This window comes from Syngnathus leptorhynchus, chromosome 3, assembly GCF_054491065.1.
Source record: "Syngnathus leptorhynchus isolate UIUO chromosome 3, UIUO_Slep, whole genome shotgun sequence".
Taxonomy (NCBI): Eukaryota; Metazoa; Chordata; class Actinopteri; order Syngnathiformes; family Syngnathidae; genus Syngnathus; species Syngnathus leptorhynchus.
Genome location: NC_141197.1, coordinates 18,620,206 through 18,639,663, shown reverse-complemented (window position 1 = coordinate 18,639,663; position 19,458 = coordinate 18,620,206). Strand labels below are relative to the sequence as shown.

The window sequence follows — 19,458 nt, the reverse complement described above, 5'->3', positions numbered from 1 at the left end:
CAGATGGAGTCAGGCGTTGAATAATGCATCATTGTTGTCAAACAGACAGGTTCACTATGATTCAGGGTCAGGTGAATAGCACCGCAGGTGGTGCCGGGGTCGTGCTGGGTGGCGGAAAGACTTCCATTGGATTGACTCAAACTGGAGGACACATTCCTGTGTGTGAGACATTTTAAATGCATGAGAAAACATTTACAGTGACTTGATTCCACCACGTTTAAAAATAAATAAATAAATAAATAAATAAATAAATAAACATATATATATATATATATATATATATATATATATATATATATATATATATATATATATATATATATATGGATGGACAGAAAATGGACAAATCCGTTTCGAAATTAATGGTGGAGTTCTGAAATTGTCATTTTTTAAATCTCATTTTAACTTTGAAAGTATTTTTTCGCATCACAGTTAAATGGTAAAGCGCATCATCTGACGTCACCACTTTGGCTTTTAAGCTTTGTGATGCGTGGTTAGTCGGAGGTTAGTACCGTGCCAAGACCAGACGTGTACCATTAGTGCATTCGAGGCAACATTTAACGTGAACCGTACAAGATGTTACGTCTACTCATCTTCACACTTTTGGTTACTCAATGTATGTCACGTCCTGCAAGGTGATATTTTTTACGTTATTATTCCAATGTGAAGCGACGTTGTTGCAATATTGTTTTTAATACGTGCCATGTTGCAGCATTTTAGTTGTATTGTGGAAGACAACTTAAAAACAAACACACACATCTGAGATATTGTAGCAAGTTGCTAAGTTTTTGCCAAGTTTGAAAAGTGTGATCATGTTTTCCAACTAGTGTCGTTTTTTTTTTTTTTTTTTTTCCAGACTTGACAACCATATGGAAAACATCGAGTTCCATTACTCCAGCAACTCGGAACCATTCGTGAGCAACACTGATGGTAAGAAGTACAGTCAGCAGTATAAAAAGGTTCTACTAAGGTCACCCGCAGCTTATCCCTTACCATTTGGTCTCGGCCCTCAAAACAATCCTTTGTGTTTGCCATTTTTACCTTTAAGCAGAAATTTATCCGATATTCTTTTCATTGCAGATTATGGTGTGAAGCCCCTAGCAGACCCACGAGATGCAGAAAATCCTTATTATCCAAATTATTAAAGAAACTTATTGAGAGCCTTGAAAGTTATTTTGAGGTTTCTGTGGTTTGGATCAGGAGAAGTCACAATTGTGAACCCCTTTGAGACTCAAATTATGATGAAATAAAACAGAAGTTCAAATTTTAAAATCTTTCAATGAGGTATGGGATGATTGTGTTTGTTTGCTCATGATGTAATAATAACAGGACACAGGATAATCATCTTTTTTTTTTTTTTTTTAAATAAAGAAGTCACACCTAAAAAAATCAAAAATAAAGAGATTTCACTCACATGTTAAATCAGTACAGTGTTTATAATTACAGTTAATAAATTTATATGGCAGATCTGTACACCTTTTGCGTAGCCCCCCCCCCCCCACACACATCGTTGCTTGGTCTGTCTGGCTGTACAAAAGTCACGATATGATTAGCAACAGCAGAGATTATTCTCAGGAACTAATGAGGGGGCGGAGCTTGAAGATGCTTATGAGAATTCTGCATTTTAGAAACATTCTGTTAAATATATATATCGATCTGGATGATGTAGAACCTTGTTTGTTGTCCCCACTGTAAAACAACTGTTGTGCTATTCATTCTTCTGTTTGGCGTCGTTTCTCATGACCCTTGATTCCAAAACCATCCTCACGATAACAGACACATACTGGGAAACGAAACGTGCATGCTTTGAACAATATTGTCGCTTCATGTAAAGGGGGGTAGTGGGGGATGCATCATCAAATCACAACAATCTTCCTTCACGCACTCAGTAGCATCATCATTTAGCATTATTTCAAACGCAAGATGGAGAAGGTCCCGATGAAAGATGAAAAAGAGGCACTAGTTGTGAAGTTCTCTGCTCGCGGGTCGCTGCGTGGCTGTCTTGAGTCTAAACGTGATGTCTAACACTTTTGTTTTTAGAACACACCAGTGAAGCACAATGTGTCTGGATTCTAAAAAATACAATAAGACAATAAGAATCAGCTGCAGGTGTCATCAGTATTCCTCTGGATTAGTTTTGTTGGATTCTAACCTACTGTCTGCCATGTTGTGTTTTATGACCACCATTAAATCCTCAAGGTCAAAAAGTCACCCTCTGTGAACTTCACAAATATAAACAACGCTGGCTCGGTGCAAGTAAAGGCAGTCGGTCGGCTTCTCTTTCCACCTTCTGGGGCGACTGCTACTTAGCTCAAAGCTGCACTCGTGTGTGTGTGTGTGTGTGTGTGTGTGTGTGTGTGTGTGTGTGTGTGTGTGTGTGTACACCCCACGATCATTTTGCATAATATTTCTTGCCTCGAAAGCACTCCTTTGGCTTCTTCCTTTCTTCTTCTGCTTGCTCCTCAGATGTTTTGTTATTTTCTAAATGGGTCCTTCATGCAACACCATGTTATGATACAGTGCGCTGTACAGGGCTCTGGTTGAAGGCGGGACTTGGCTACTCTAAGTAGATATCTTCTGTGGGGCATGAAAACTCCACAAATTCTTTGTAATACAGCTGAAAGGCTTTCCTGTAAAACAGACATGGCAATGGGGGGGGGTCAAACTTTTTTGTGTTAGAATACAATTAAATGACTAACTCACCCTACTGACTCTGCCACAGCCTTGGTCGAATCTTCGGACACAAACACGTGGCAGGCAAATCTCTGGTCTGCCGGGTGCTTCGTTATGAAACCAAAATATCTGCAGAGAGACAATAAAAAAAACATCCATCACTCTCAAATGACATCAACAGGGTAGACAGAAGAAATTGGAGGCTTTGTTTTCAATTGTTTGACTGACTTGCAATTTTTGGGGTGATAACCGCAGAAGGAGACGTTCTTCAACTGGAAAAAGTGACTGCACTCGTTACTCTGACAAAGATAGAAGAGGAAAAAGGAAGCAAGGCTTTAGCGTAGGAGGTGACACAATAATGTTTCAATCGTGAGACAGGTTGTTTTTCAATGCCGTATTTGTGGAGAGAACAATAAAATTGCCATTAAACTTTACCACAATCATTTTTTTTAAATGACTGTAGTGCATACACATGGCCACACGAAGGCGACTAACCACTGTTGCAAAGTGATATCATGTCCAATAGGACACTGATTGATATACAAAAAAAAAAAAAACAGCAGTCTTACTTGATCACAGGAGTAATAATCCTCATGAACAGCTAGTTTGATTCCCTTGACACTGATTTCCAGAATACAGGAGGAGGGCGGGTTGTGTTTAACTGTCATCCTTCTGTTGGTGGCAATCTGGAAAGCACAATGATTACTTAAAACTTGAACAATTCACTTTGATTTAAAAGACAATTCAGATAAAAAAAAAAATATAAAAAAGAGCAGTTCGGTGCCGAACCTTCTGCATAGCTGCACAAAGAACGTCATTTCCTTTGTGGTAGGGCACTTGGACTGAGCCCAGAAATTTTAGTCGGTACCGGTCAAGCCACTCACTGCTCTTTGCTGAAATTAGATCAACCAACCATACAACGTTAATAAACTTGCATTTAATCGCGCCGTTCCTTTTCACCAGTTACCTTTGAAGCTATCGGTCTCCTTGGTCACCTCAATAGCATAATAAGCCGGGAAGATCCCCCGGGCACCCGTTCTCATGTTGAAGCCCTCGTACCAGTAATCCTCTCCTTGCACCTCCACAAGCAATGGATCGTCCACTTCCAGCTCTAACTCATCATCGTGCCTCGGGACAAACCTGCATGGAGGAAAACAGATGAAGCTGACGTTCTGCGGGATCCTGGAGGACCTTCAGATTAAGATGTGCTTGGTTATGTAAAATCCCATTTATTAGTAATATCTCTGGTTCTTGCCAAATCAAAGGTTTGAGATAATCTGGATTATATGTTGGTTTGCTTATCCTCTCCGATCCAAAGCAAAAACAAATTTCTTGCCCTGAAATAAAAGGGTCATTGTTCCTTTGTTTTTTGGTCGAGAAACGTGTCAACACTGTGAAAAAAAATGTTCCTATTAAAATGCAATGTAGTTATTATTGTTAAGATTTTTGTTTTACCTGTAGACAGCTCTGTGGCTCTGATCCTGCTCCTCTCCGTTTATGGTGCAGGAAAATAAACCAAAAGACTCAGCACCTAAGGCACAAAAAAAAAAAAAAAATGGACAGTTTTAGAGACACAAATGAACAGAGCAAAATTCTCCCTGTGATTATCGCTTACTCGATGAGCTCGATCGCCCGTTCATGAAGACGTTGAGGAACTTCTTGGAGAAATGCAAGTCGACGTCCGGCGTGGAGTCTTCGGACAGACAAGCCGTGGCCTCTCGTCGGACCCCCCCCAAACGGGCGCAATCTTCCTCTTCGTCCGCCTCCTCGTACTCTTCCCCGATGGCCGACTCGTAGGGAGACGAGACGCAGTTGTCGTAGACGGTGGCCGAATCGCTGTCGTCGCTGTAACCTTGGTAACACTGTCTCAAACTGACAAGTTCCAGCTGAGCGTGCTCGTCCACCACCAAGGTGTATTTGACCGAATCGTACGACAGACCGCTGGCGTCGGAGCTCATGGAAGTCCTTAGCGGGGCGACTCTGCCGTTGCCCCCGTTCACCTTTGCGACCACTTTCTTTATTCTTTCGTTCATGATGATTCTATCCACATCCTCGTCCTCCCCGCAGTAGCTTTCGTCCGTGGCGTCCACGTACTCGACTGACGAGCCAGTTCTCAGCATTGCCCCTGCCCCCGTTCCTGACCCCTTGAGGCTAAAGTCCAGCGCCGCGGTAGGATGAGTTGACAGAGCCACGCTAGGCGGCGTGATGAGCGATTCGACGCAAGATGCGTAAGAAGGTGGCGCGATGTAGGCTTCGTCCTCCTCGTAGATGGACGAGTTGGGCTGGTCGGGTAGCGGCTGGTAAGGAGGCGGGCCTTCTGTATCCGAGCTAATGGACATACGACCTTGCTCGCTCAGCTGCGAAAGGAAAGGCCGGTCCTGTGTACAAACAGGGTCCGAAGGGTCGGAACAGCGCGGCACCGGGGTCAGGTAAATCTCCTCTGTGGGCTCCAAAGGAGCTTCCGAGTGGTACTGGAGCTTTTCCTGCCGATGGCCGCTCGCATCCAACTTTCCCGTCGGATAGAGAGGAGCCGGTTTGTAATTCTGCGGCGGCGGTGGCGGCGCAGGCGGCTTCTCCTGAAACTTTGGCCGCGTCGACGCGGAGCTCTGCGAACGTCCAGATGCGTGCGAGTTCCCGCAGGGGGCGTCGGTAGAGGTGCCCCGGTCTTTGGTTTGTGCGGCACTGCCGCTGCGTACCTTATCCTCGTCGCTCAGGCAGCTGTGCTCGCGGCGAGGCGTTAGCTCACCTGAAAGATGGGAAAAAACACACAGCAATATGAGGACGGCCGTGCAAACGCAAAGGCCACACACGCAGACGGAGTTTAAGAACATAACGCAGGCGTGAGCGCCAAAACCGACGCAACAATCAAACATGGCGATAAAATGCGGGAAAAGGAAAAATGGTAAGAGCAAAAAGTATAAAAGGTTACGTAACACATGTCAGGATTACTCAGATAAATCCTCATTAAAACTCAAAGTGCGTCTATGGGATGGCGATTGACCGGTTATGTCATAATCCGTCGCCAGGAAGTATTGCAATGATGATTTTATGATAGCCGAGAGCCGCAGATTAGCAAATAACTGTTGAATATAACTCAACATTCAATCGCCCGAGAATACTATTATTTCGTACACTTCAAAGTAAAAGTTTGGCATTGTTTTCAATGAACTTTATGGAAAACTGATATAAAATGCAGAAAAAAAGGATTAATGATGGTGAAATTCTCATCCCAGATCAAGTTGGATTTTGAGTCTCTGACCTTATTTGCACCTAACTCTGCAGAGTGTAACGGGTGAAGTTGCCGCAAACAATTTGAATGAGTAAATACTAAAAAAATATATAATGTCAGACTGAATTCATCTCATTTTAGTGCTTTGTGTGGATAGAAATAGTCGGGCTAGCTACATAAAAAAAAAACAGCAGTGACAAACTAAAATGGGACAAGTGCATAAGAATTAGCGAGAGTAGCAAAAGGCAAGTTGTCCTATCATGAATTTTGCATACTATTTTTTTTTTCTTTTGAGGGCAGAGAGCTATTTGTGATCATGTTGTAATTGAAGGCAGAGCTGCCTTGCATGATGCTGTCAAGCAAGTTTGAGCAATAATTTGGGACGACTCATATGTCTGTAATAATTCAACTTGGCAAATGCACACGTCTCATAAGAGACCAAAAAACTCACCAGTTTTGAGAGGTGAAGATGAGCCCGCAACTTTATCCTGCCATGTGTATTTCTTGCCAAAGGAATTGTTGTTTAACGTGTCCTGAGGAAAAGCAGAGGTAAAGAACAAATGAAGGAAGTGGTGGGAACAGCAGAAGATGAAGCTGTGGATCCTGAGAGAGACTCCACCTTTTTTGTCCCCAACTCACCACACAACACACACAAAGCTTTTTTTTTTTTTTCTGGTGAATATGCACTGAATGAGTCTTTTGTCTGTGTGTAGTGGTGTGAATTTAAAGGGAACCGGACCTTTTCCTTACTAGGAAGACATGCACTTATTTTATTTATTTATTTATTTATTTATTTATTTATTTATTTATTTATTCTTGAAAAAACAAAACTGGAACTGCACTGCAATTTCGTTTTATCTGCCCATACGATTCTATTCGATTCAATTCAATTTGATTCGATTCTAGTCTATTCTAGTCTTGTCTATTTTTATATTAAAACTACAATCATAAACCATCACAGAAACATACACTTTATGGAACTCTTAATTTAGATCTGAGTAGTAAAAAAAGAAAAAAAGATAAACAAAAACAACAACATCTTTTTGCTATTCATGTACACGGACATACAGTACATAGATTTGTAGTGCAAATGGCGGTGAGGGAATGCAAATAAAGAAGCGGAAAGTCCTGTGATCAAACTGTTACAAATATGGATCCTTTTTCGATGTCCACCCACCGATGCATGACTCACTTCCCAATCTTGCTGTCGTCGTGGTAACGAAAGACGTGGAACCATCTTGCCACCGTGAATATAAAAAGATCATGGCTTTGGGCCAATGACTCATGCGACGTGTGTATGTGTACGTGATACCACCTCACTAAGAATTAGCAGTCTCACAATTCTTTAAAAAGAGTTTGGCCTTCACACCACTGAGAATTAAGTAAGATGAATGAAGACAGGTAGATTTGGCCAGCAAGCTCAGACTCACTCAGTACTACTTACAACAAGTGTAGTGTGTAACCAGATGGGAGATTACCAGGACTCAGGATTAATCTTGACATCACGTCTGGATACATTTACTCAAACAGTCTTAGAGAGGGCAAACAGAAAAATAAAAGCTGTGATGTAAAAAAAACCCCGAATAATTACAACGTTTTTTCACTCGAGTAACAAAAAAAATGACACTAAATTGTGCTCTGACTTTTTGTCAGCCACAGAAGTCTGCCAAATGAAGCTGAGCTGAATATACAGTTTACATTTTTATTTATTCACTGACCTGGAAACAATCACTCTACAACTCTCAAGCACTCGGATTGTACAATACAACCCAGAAATCGTTATGTAATCGTCTCAGCCTCACACTGGACACGATTCCTGTTAGCATGATTGATGGAATTACATTTTACAATTTCATATTACAATTACTGATGCAATAGACACTTTTTTTTTTAGACAAATCAAATCTCATGAGGCAAGTGTACCAGTAGCAATTGTACCCTTTGTACTTTCTAGACCTGACAACTCCAACCCAGACAGGAAACCCGGAAGAGCAACACTACAGTGGCTTCAGTCAGCTTTCCACCTCAGGGAAAATGGACAAACTGAAGCGCTGACAAATGTGACGCTGCCCAGAAGATCATTTTGACAGCCTACAAGCCTGAGGGCTGGCTGGGTGTAGAATTGTGTGGAAGATATGCATAGTGTTGCATAATCAGAAGCTACGTGTACAAAAATTTGTACCAAAAAAATACGGAAACCCTTCTTGGGGTCTGGGAGTATAAATCTTAAAAATTCCTTAAAAAAAATAAATCAAGAGCTAAAATTGGGCATCATCAATCAAAGCATGGTAACTTGATATTAGCGCAACAATTTAATGAGCATCTGATCAAGATGCCGCATGTTCCTAGAGAACCAAGACACCTTTCAAGGCTTGAATGTATCCATCAGGTGGTTAGGATGAGAGCTCAGCTAAGTCCAACACAATTAGCGTCATATTCATTCCAATTTGGAGAATCACTACGAGACTGCTAATGACTCCGCCGACCTTCCTCAGATGACCAGAAAAATGACTGCAATGGACATCAGTTATACTTCCCATCACATGCTCATATAAGCGAGGGTGTACCGATCAGAAAACAAGGTCACCACTCTTGTTTACATTTATATACAACAATAGGAATGATACACACACCAAGGGCTGGAAAGGTCTTGACAATAGGGATTATTGTTCGGTCGGGTGAACCCATCCTCTCAGAGCAAATACAAACGGAGTAAAATGACCTCCATTGTCCAGTGCTATTTACTTTAAAAGACAAAACACATCCACGAGATGTCATCTAAAGGACAATATTTTTCTTTTCAACTTTGTGTTGACAGTATGTCACTTTAAAAAAAAAAAAAGACTTTACCTGCGTGCGGGGCACAATTGGAAAGAGGTTAAGGGTCGTAGGTCTCTTGGGCCGATAGGTATCCATGGTAACAGGTACTGTAGGGTCCTTGGTTACTGGCGGAGGTGCGATGGAGGCCTTGGAGGACTCTTTGTCACCGCGGAAACCGTCAGCACCATCAATGAGATCCAAATGCAGCATCTCCGCCTGAAGCTGTCCGACGGCGCCGAGTTCCGCCCTCCCTGGCCTGCTATTGGTCCCTCGCCTCACGTGGCCCTGCAGCAATTGGAAGACGCATTCTGTCATTTGTAGCGGACAAACAGTACAAGGGAGAGAGGGAGTGAGCGTGGAGGAGATGAGGAGAGTGAACTGGCCAATTAGAAAATTCCTTGATTTTGGCTCGCTACTCTCGCTGTCAACACTGAGCTGCTTAGTGGGAAAACACAGCAGAGGCCAGAGATTGGACCCCCTTCCACACAAAGTCGAGCTTTGCTCTATTTCCTCCCACATACACAGATGGCGCACGCTGACACTCTGAGTTGGCCTAAAAAGCACGACGACATTGCCAGTTGCTAGCATTTATGAAGACATTAGCTTTTAAGCAGTAACGGATGCGATGAGGATTTTCAAAACAGTTGTAGAAAAATCCCGTAACTTGGACATCATTTCAACCTTTCAATATAGTCTGGTTTAATATTTTAAAACAAAGTTAGCTCAAATGCTGAAATGAATGGTTTCATTTTATGTAAACAAATAATGCACTTTCTATTGTCAGCCAATTGTTTCTCCAGTCTCGTCACATTCAAGACACTGGAACTGGTTTGAAGGCTTAAAAGGTCTCGTTTTCCTTCCCTTTGACAATTTCAAAGTGAAGATCAATACCAGCTAATGTAACCGGCTTCCGCTCAGGTCAGCCTCTTATGTTTTACGACCTCAATTTATAACCGGCCCCTTTAAAAGGCACCGCTGTGTTGCTAGGAGACAAGTGACGACGTGGAGGCAAGTCAAGAGTGCATGTTGCTGCCCTCCCTGACGACGATGCTCGGCTCTCATCCAATCGGAGAAGCCAAAGCAGGGAAGATCTCACAATCACCCTCAATTGCAACCTGATGACTCACTGATGAGTTTAACGCTTTCAAAACAATTGATTTGAATCTTTTTGCAGAGCACGGTTGTCACGTTACCGCCGATCATCCCCGGATGCAAAAAAAAAAAAGAGACACAAGGCGCTTGTGTATTTCTTGATGTCCTCGCCCATCCATGAGATGACGTGAGCAGTATCCATGGAGGCGTTGCAAACCACCTCTCGGTTTATTTTCAGCTCCAACACATGCGGCTGAGAAGTGAAAATAGGTTGCCATGGAAATAGCTCCTATGGCTGTTTTGCTGAAACATCTCTTTCCTCCCTCACACTTGAGATGCTGTTTCACTCTTTTTAAACACATTGGCACCTACATGATCTTTTTGTTTCTTGTTTCTTCAGTTGAGGTGCTACGTGTTTCTATAGTTACCTAATCTGCAATTCCATATGTACCCAATCTGCAACAAGTATCATGTGACTGCTAATCAAATCTATCAACGCCTACGCTTGAGCATTTTCTCTCTCCATCTGTCAATTACGACGAGACACCCTCGTCCATGATGTCAGTTGATACCTCTGTCCACTAATTCAGAGTTTTATCTGCTAACGCACAGATGTCAAACTCAAGGCCCGGGGGCCAGATCCGGCCCGCCACATTATCTTATGTGGCCCGCAAAGGGAAATCATATATAAACTCTGTGTTTCTTATTAAAATATCAAAACTGTAAATGGTCTTATTTTTAGTAACAGTGAGTTATCGCATGCATTTTTGTCACAATCCCACTTTCAAAATAAATTGGCTTTTTATCATTGGATTCTTTTGTGTGTATGTGATAATATGAGGGGCTATTCATTTCTATTTAAGTCATTAATGACCCCACGAGGAAAAACGTAACTATGCTGTGGCCCACAACAAAAAAGAGTTTGACACCCCTTTGCTAATGGAATGAAAAGTACAAGCACAAACAAGTACAAGCACTCACAATTTGATGCTAGGTTGAAAAAAAATTTTCACGTTCAAATGCTAGCACTACACGACAGACTTTCATCCCCCCCCTGAATCTTCAACAACTTTTACCATCCTACGTTAGCAACATAATCTTACACTGCTCCATATGGTGACTAGAAAAAAAAATAGGCAAATCCTCCACACACTACTTTCTGTTTTCGACATCGTGTGCACGCAAACGTATGAACCGACATAGAGGAATCCCCTTCGGAGGGTGAGCTTGATGATGAGGTCAGCGCTGCTGCGGGCTAATGGGCAAGCAGTGAGCGATCTGTACTGAGGTCACACACGATCCCATTCAGTTTTTGAAAGTGTATCAACGCTTGATGCATTATTAAACAGGGGGTGGGCCTTGTTCGCACGTTGCTGAAATATGACGAGAAGATGCCGAGCACTTGTCTGTCCTCGATGATACTTTTAAGGCTATTCTATTGTTGTTAGCGCCGCAATTACGAAAGCATGACAAAGCACAGTGAGCGACCCAAAAATATCAAATGCTCATCTGTGAGCGTAACTGACTCAGGGGAAGGAAAAGGCTTTCCATCCTTCCCGTTGCCATGGTTACAAGAGAAGAAATAATTAGTTTAGCTGATGGAGGAGGAGGCGTTGATGTGTTCAGAGAGAACCGAGCCAAAAAGATCTGACAGAATAATACATTCACCACAGTTGCTCTTTCTATGTAACAGTCCCATGTCTTTCTGCCTCTCTCATAGTTCAAACATGCTCCAATTGCAAAAATCTTTTTTTTTTTTTTTGGAATGCCAGAATTTTGAAAAACGGGATGGGCTAAAACTTGCTCAAAACAAAAAAACACAACTTCGAAATGTCAATAATTAAGTTGTACTTGATATGGTATACTCATCACTCATTCACACACACAAACACACACACACACACACACACACACACACACACACACACACACACACACACACACACACACACACACTTCAACCAGATGTCCCATTTATAGTCGAGCATTGGGTGTCTATCTTCTACTGGAAGCAAACTACAAAACAGCAATTCAGGAGGACATGCCTTTCATCCAGCTACACATGCGCCACTAAGACTACTTTTAGAAGCTGAGAAGTTGCTTGTCCCCTCTGACACATTAACAGTGGTAAAGTGAGAAGACCAGATTGGATAGGGCTGTGTGGCAGGGGCCTTAAAGGCGCTGACCTAGAAAAAAACTACAGTAGGCGACTGGATGCACATCTTATGAACCTTGACAAAAAAATAATTGTTTCATTCCTTTGGGTTTAGACTTACCTTAATATCGGGGCCATTGCAGTTGAGGCTCATCCCACGTTCGTCGGTGATCTCCGTAATCTCTGACAGGTCGTCATCTTCAAACTCACCCAAACTGATGTCGTGAGTTAACCTAGTCAAAGGACAAAGATTGAAGAGAAAGTGCCAATTTAGCAGTCTAAAGACCAAAGTCCTTGATAGTATTCTAAACATTGAAAGATTTTCATGACCAACGTTCCATCTAAGCAAGAAAAACAAAGATCATTTGAAGTGGATAGGGAGCATCTAAAGCAACTAATTTGCGTCTTAAAGGGAGAATTCTCTCTTGAATAGACTTAATTTACTGTGAGGTCATTTTGAGCGTGTTTGAAGACTGTATCATCATTTTCCCATGACAGCACAATTAATTATAATTCATTTTACGATAGCCCAGTTGTACTCATTGAAAATGTGAATAGGCAATTCATGTTTTCAAGCGTCATAACTTTCTTAATGTTTGTCACAGGAAAATAACATCACTGGAATTGCCTTTAAAAATGGTATGATAATACTTTCAGGTTTTATGTAAATCATCTGCTTGTGCAATTTTACAAGAATTAGCTTTAAGGCGTGTTAGCTTCTCTTGTTAGCTGCTAGCAAGCTAGCAACGACCACCTAGCTGCCAAGCAAAATGTCGATCAATGTATTTGTGTTTTATGACGGCATTGGTTTGAATTATGACCAAAATATTTCAACTATTTCAACAACAATAGAAACATTTCAAGTTCTGTGAAGCAAAATGTGATTTTTACTGGAGTTTTACATTAGACTGGCCTGCAGGATTGCGACACTATTTGGGATTGTGCTAGATACGAACAAAAAATAACAAATCGGTGCCATTAAGGTATGTCAAGAGCATCACACACTAAACATTTTGAACCCGGCATTCAGTTATTAAATCAGACGCATATACAGTCGACCCGCATCCGTCCCCGATCATTCACGCCTTTATAGTCCTCCTTAGAGACGAGATTCGGTGCAAGGTGCTGGTCATTCATCACCTTCGCCCTCTTGCAAGGACACATTTAGGACCGGAGCAGGACGGTCCTGTCAGATGCCACACGTCCACATAACTCAGCATTTGATGGATGAAAACAAGCCCAACACACAGGCCTATTTGCACACAGCTTTTCCCGCACTACATAACAACATTAAGAGGGCTGTGTATTCTCTGGTCATGCTATTTCTGGTCTAGAGGCTCAACATCTTTTCCTAGAGCCACAAAGGCACATGCATCCTCTTATTCAAGGGCAAGCCTGCCCTGAGATTAAACGTGCAAAGAGTCGACAAATAGAGAGAGGACGTTAACAGTCGCGCACAAACACAAGGTCACGCAGCCATGCCGCTACGTTCCAATCAGAAACACAGAAAGCGTATCCTACCATTTTTCCCACTGGTCCTCCATCCAACCTTCTTCTCCTTCCCCTCCCGAGTCCATATCGTAAGCGAGGAGGGCATCCGAAGCCGAGATGAGGAGAAGGAGCGAGGGGTTTGGAGAGTGAAGAAGGGGGGCGCGGGAGGGAGGGGGAGGAGCATCAAGGAAGGAAAGCTGGAGGAAAGGGGTGGAGGTGCAGCTCAAACGGGTCGATGGAAGGAGTGTTACCTTCAGCGCTCGCTCTTGCCTCTGAAGCACACGAGCGATATTGTGAGGGAATTATTCCAAGCACAGAAGCTGGGGCCATCTAAAGAGGAGTGTTATCTAATCTGTTCCCGCCTCTCCTTTTCCACTCTGATGTTTACTCTGCCTGTGAGCATCAGATGTAGTCTGCTAAAGCAGCAAAAATGCTGCCGTTTGCACAATACTTGCTGGACAGAAAAGCCCCAGCACAACGGGGCACTCCTCTGGCTATGCACCATGGCCATGCTCAATTATTCATGAGGCCCATTGATCACATCAGACTATCATTTTTCCCTTTGTTATTCCCATTTGTGTAAAATACTGTTTATATTTGTATATACTAATACAATCCGTACCAAAGCACAAGATGGAAACTATAACTCACCAAAATTGCAGTTATGTTACCTGTACTGTTATTAGTCCATGCACATAATATTGTTAATAACATTAAACATTACATAAAAAGTGTGTCAGTATGTATTTCCTTGTTTTTGTATTGGCCACTTTACTACAACCGTAATGACAGAAGAAGTGGTGGCTGGCATACGTTTTATGGATAGCTGACTCCAACTCGACCCAATTTATCCGGATTTGGGACGGGCACAAAATATAACAAGTTGCGGAGTTTGAGCAAAATATTTATCGTGCAAACACTGACTCCCAATCTAGTAAATCTACATGAACAACAGTCATGAAAATTTTAGAACATCCAAATGGGGTCACGCTGACTCCACCAGACTGAATTCATTTTTTTTATTTCAGGCGAGCTACTGATGTGTCTCAGTTAGATGTTCAAAGAGCTGCACACATAGAAAAAGCGACACGACTTGATTTGCTGGCTGAATTATTGCTTCATCACAATCATTAGATATATTTAGTGAGCATTTGCTGAAAACTGGCAATGACAAATATGACCACGGACACGGTGAAGGCATGTCAGTGGAAAAACAAGGCAACAACATATGGCTCCATTGGTAGCAAGCCAATTTCAGAGCTGAGAATTACATGTCTTCTCTTTTCTGCCAAAAATCAATTCTGAAACAATTAGAGTAACCGTGCACACACTTACTCACAAACCAGTTAAAAATATAAAATAACATCAAGCAACAATCCACTTATTTGGCCTACTTGCAATATATTATTTAAATATGTTCTGAATATCAATTGTAATAGTTATGCAACTATTAAAACCATGAATAATAATTACCTTCCTGAGAAAGCTGTTCAACACGTGGATTAGAAATTGAGCATCAGGTTATATGACACTCGACAGCGATTGTTATTATTGATTTCACAAATCAATTATTCATGTATGCATGTGTTCTTTGCAGTAACATACTGCCAAACTATTGGACATTTTTTTTAAATACATTTATTATAGTGTTCAAGCACAATATGATAAACCCGTTCAGTAGAAACAGCTCCACACTTTAGAAGACTGAGATCAGTAGAGGCACACCCAAAATGAAAAAACAAAACAAAACACAGAAACCAAAACAATGCAATAATAACACATGCAGAACCAAAAGACCGAGAAGCTCCATCCAGTCGGAATCAATACCAAAAGCACGAGCATCTCATCCCTCTTCATCTCGCCCAATCCACGCCGCGTCACCCTTTCCTACCTGCATCTGGCTGGAGACTTCAAGTGAAGATTGCGGTCGCGCCGCCGGCTGCCTTCCCTCTTTTCGCCGTCCGCCATGCCGCTCAACTCTCATGCCGTCGTTCGCGTGAGGCTGAGCAGTTTGCGGTGCACCCGCCGGCCTGCCTACGGTCGCTCGGTTAGACAGTGACACACTTGACACATGAGGATGATATCGTAGTTCTGCGATAGGATGCTGCCTTCACTGGCTGTGGTAAAAATCAAAGCTCCTAATAATGCTCTTCCCTGTTGACTATAGGGAGATGTCAACACTATATTTGTATAGCTTATTATATTTACAACAACGGAAATCCTCATTGAAATATCACTCTCATCCATAGCCCCCCCCCCTCCCTCTCCCAAAATGGAAACTTTATCACACAAAATTATGCAGACAGTAAGCGCAACAAAGTACATGAGTATCAATTTTATTCAAGGCGAGTGTGTATGAAGAGTCCAATATTGTTGAAAAATAAATATGAAATGTAAATGGCTGTAAGGCTCAAGAGTTGGACCTGAGTTAAAACTTGTCCCTGGGTTTGATGTCTGATCAACCTTGAAACGAGCACTTGGCCATTTTCAGAAGTGTGCGCTCTTTCTCCTCTGCTCCATAACCCATTGTGCAGGATTTATGTCCAGCTTCAACATATTGAGCACCCACGGGTCTTGCTGTGCTCCTCGAATGAACTCTTCCATTGTAATACAACCTATAGAGCAAATTATCAGAATAAATATTTCTTATCGTCTATTTTAAGGCTTCAGGTTTTTTCTCATGTTCAACAATTACCATCGCCGTCGCTATCAACAGCCAGTAGTATTCGTTCCACAGCATCGTCGACTGTAAGATGGGACTCATTTGTGTCTGTGCCTCCTCTCTTTACACAATAAATACTCTAGAAAGAAAAAAAAAATAGAACTTGATGTAAACACAGTCCGGATTTTAAAAATCAAAGTAGGAAATATTTTTCAGAGATGAGATTTGTAAGATTCTTGCACATCTTTGAGAGTTCCATAAAATGGTGCCAACAAGACACGTTATGACCTAAAAAAAAAAACCTTACATGAATTATTGACCGAAGCTCATCCTTGTCAACAAATCCATTGTTGTCTTTGTCATACACCTTGAACGACCAGCGCAGTTTGTGCTCCATGTCTCCCCGAAAAACAAGATTCAGGGCCGCTACAAATTCCAGGAAATCTATTGTATTATCCTGAAAGAAAAGGAGTTCTATTAATTTAGTGTTTTTTTGCAACTCAGATCAAATAAAATAAAAAGCATATGAATGTAAAAAATCTCACCCCATTAGTGTCAAACGCTCGAAACATGTTCTCGGCATAATCCGATGCTTCGCTGCCTGGGTCCACGCCAAAGAAACGCTTGAATTCATGCAGAAAAAGTAGTCCACTCGGGCACTCTGTGAGAAATCTTTTATACATATCCTGAAGCGCTTTGACGTCGATTTCTTCGGAGTTCTCTGTTTGCTGTGCCTGTCCCATGGTTTGTGTTTCACCAGGACGTTGTCCTTTATCACCTCCATCATGGAGTGTGCAGACAAGAAATAGCCATCTTATTGACTCGGGCGTAGCATAATCTCAACTGTTTACATTTGTGAGAAGTGATTAGTGTAGGCTGGGGATTAAGACTGGATTACCTGGTCGGGGTTTTCTTTCAGTGGGTACGCCCCAGAGTTGAAAATGGACTAACCCAAACCCACAATAAGTATGTTTATCAAAGTCTTTTGCTTCAGGTTGGCCAGAAAATTAGATGAGAGGAGGAAAAGGCACTAGGATCCTTGTAGCACATAAATAATCACATTGTTAGACTACTGAGGTCAACGGTTTTCAAAACATAGAAGTTCTAATGCACAGGTATCAAACTCAAGGGTCGGGGACCAGATTTGGCCAGTCACGCCATCTTAATATTTCAGTTCATATTCAAAACCTTGGTGCATTTACAATAGCTTTGTCTTGAAATGACACACATTATTGTGTAGACCACTCGCCCATGTAAAGAGCATTGTTGTTAAGCAGACTACTGCAGCACCGGAAAAACAAGCTAAGAGCATAAGACGCTCAAGGCCATGCTGATTTGGAATTGGTATATCAATCTCTTTTAATTAGATTGCATTAGTCAGAGGGAGACAAATCCTTCAAGAGACATGCATTGAGATGATCTCTACGTAGGTCAAACTACTAGTACTACTACTACTAATAAGGATAACACTTGCATTGCGTTTTTAAAAGCACACCCATAGGTCTGAACTTAATCTCAGAGCCAGGCAGAGGTTACCTAGAGTTGACGCATCGGGTCAGTCTACTCTTACCTGTATCATCAAAATGATTACCTAACATTATTTTCATCTTTTTTCTTTTCGAATCTAATTATGATTTTACTGTCAAAATTGCTGTGAAATTTCGATTTCCTTGTTCAAATGGATGAGAAGGGAAGAGTGGCTGCCAGCCTAAATTCTGATGCACAAAACAACACCGCTACCTACTGGTAAAATGGCTGTATTACAACACGAGATGTTTTAGGTACAACATACATAATACCACATACATTTACATACATCCAGTGTAACCAAAGATGATTGCGTGCTACCAGTCAATGTTAGCACAAAACATTCAGGCTTCTGTAGGACAATAACATTTCTCAGGAGAGCCTACTAAAATATCCGAACTTTATTATTTTTTTTCCAAAAACCCTAAAATCTGGACATGCTCGTTTTTGTTCTACTTTGTGTGTTATTATACTGCATTTTGTGAGTTTATTTAGTTGTGGCAGTATTAGGAAGTGGTTCAAAGTGGGAAAATCCACAATGGAGGCCCAAGTCACTGCCGAAAAGCACTTTGAACCTTGTAACGAAGGCCAACCTTGAGTTCCAAGATACTTTCTTGTGTCGACAAACTACGAAAGACTTTTGGACACGAAAGCTATTGCGTAATCTACACCACTGCCCTTGTGATGCACTTGGGTTGTCGTGCACTCGCCGCATAATTCCGTCTTTCTGCGGACCTGCATGGTGATTAACACACGTCCTAAAATAATGTCCTCAGATGGTTTGCGCCGCGTCAGCAGGCTTTATTGTTGATCTTAAATCACCGCCGCACTCGCTGAGGCTGTGAGAGAAACGGATGGCCTCCCTGCTGAGTCCACAGTTTGCCTGATGGATTGTGCTGCTTCAGATGCTATTGAATTGGTCCTGATGGAGCATCTGAATGGTCCAAATATTGTGAGCCAAAAAACTGGGGGGTTTGGTTGGGGAGGGGGCAGGGGGGGGGGGTTGATTGACCTTGGCACTGGGTGCACTATATTTCAAGATGATGACGAAGGATTTTTGCATTGCGTGTACTGTTTTCGATGCCGCCACTCTGCTGTCATTTTCATTTCTTCTGCACGACTAACTTTCATGAATGCCGGGATGAAAGATTAATTGATGTCTTTTACTCTTGAAGATTGATTTTGAACTGCAGAATTTGGAATTTGCTCTCGGCATACAGTTTAACTGGGTGCATAGTAGGTACCGATTCATACCTGTGATCACTGGGTTCGAGGATATTACATTTAATATGGTGGCCTTTAATTTAAAGAGGAAAAGCCAATCTACTTAAATTCTCTTTCGCTGAAGTTGAAATTGTTGTGATTGAGTGAGCTGTTTGGCATAGATCATCAGCATCATCATTTAAAATTTTTTATCAGATGATAAGAGACGACCCATTTAAGGGTGGATAATTGATTTGAAACTGCGTTTGAAATGTTCCTTATTGTTCTCAACATTTACAAAACGTGGATGACAGAACCGCTGCTCTATATACTGTGTTAGATTAGGTTGTGCAAGGTGTACCTAATGAAGTGTCCAGTCCAGCCGTTATTATTGCACGTACCTGTAAATACTGATAGAAAGAACACAGTGATCGACGACGACGACTATGATGATGATCGGGAAGGGGGGGGGGGGGGGGGTTGAGCACGTGTCGACGGGTGGGCGGAGCATCGTCATCCTTTGGCCGCCTGGAGGACGCAGAGGATGCAGCTCGGACCCGGCCTGACCAGTCGCTGCCGGTCCCTGCGGATGGCGATGTTGTAACA

General features: G+C 42.1%; 2 protein-coding genes and 1 long non-coding RNA gene across 3 annotated transcripts; 1 reads left to right on the top strand and 2 right to left on the bottom strand.

Annotated features, from left to right (window-relative positions):
- Positions 1-504: 504 nt before the first annotated feature.
- Positions 505-1,360, top strand: LOC147059618 (uncharacterized). Its single transcript, XR_015065602.1, has 3 exons — positions 505-635; positions 857-930; positions 1,081-1,360. It is a non-coding gene; the product is annotated as an uncharacterized LOC147059618 (long non-coding RNA).
- Positions 1,355-15,499, bottom strand: mapk8ip1b (mitogen-activated protein kinase 8 interacting protein 1b). Its single transcript, XM_085906960.1, has 12 exons — positions 15,352-15,499; positions 12,091-12,202; positions 8,753-9,007; positions 6,354-6,435; positions 4,289-5,419; positions 4,129-4,204; positions 3,641-3,813; positions 3,463-3,566; positions 3,243-3,359; positions 2,902-2,972; positions 2,704-2,802; positions 1,355-2,630 (listed from the first exon to the last, which is right to left on the bottom strand). Exons 1-12 carry the CDS (start codon positions 15,426-15,428, stop codon positions 2,558-2,560), a joined length of 2,370 nt encoding a protein of 789 aa, XP_085763086.1. The 5' UTR covers positions 15,429-15,499; the 3' UTR covers positions 1,355-2,557.
- A 448-nt stretch (positions 15,500-15,947) lies between these two features.
- LOC147059616 (guanylyl cyclase-activating protein 2-like) lies at positions 15,948-19,322 on the bottom strand. Its single transcript, XM_085906978.1, has 5 exons — positions 19,254-19,322; positions 16,668-16,900; positions 16,430-16,579; positions 16,156-16,261; positions 15,948-16,075 (listed from the first exon to the last, which is right to left on the bottom strand). The coding sequence occupies exons 2-5, from the start codon at positions 16,863-16,865 to the stop codon at positions 15,948-15,950; spliced, it is 582 nt and encodes a 193-aa protein (XP_085763104.1). The 5' UTR covers positions 16,866-16,900; positions 19,254-19,322.
- Between the last annotated feature and the right edge of the window lie 136 nt (positions 19,323-19,458).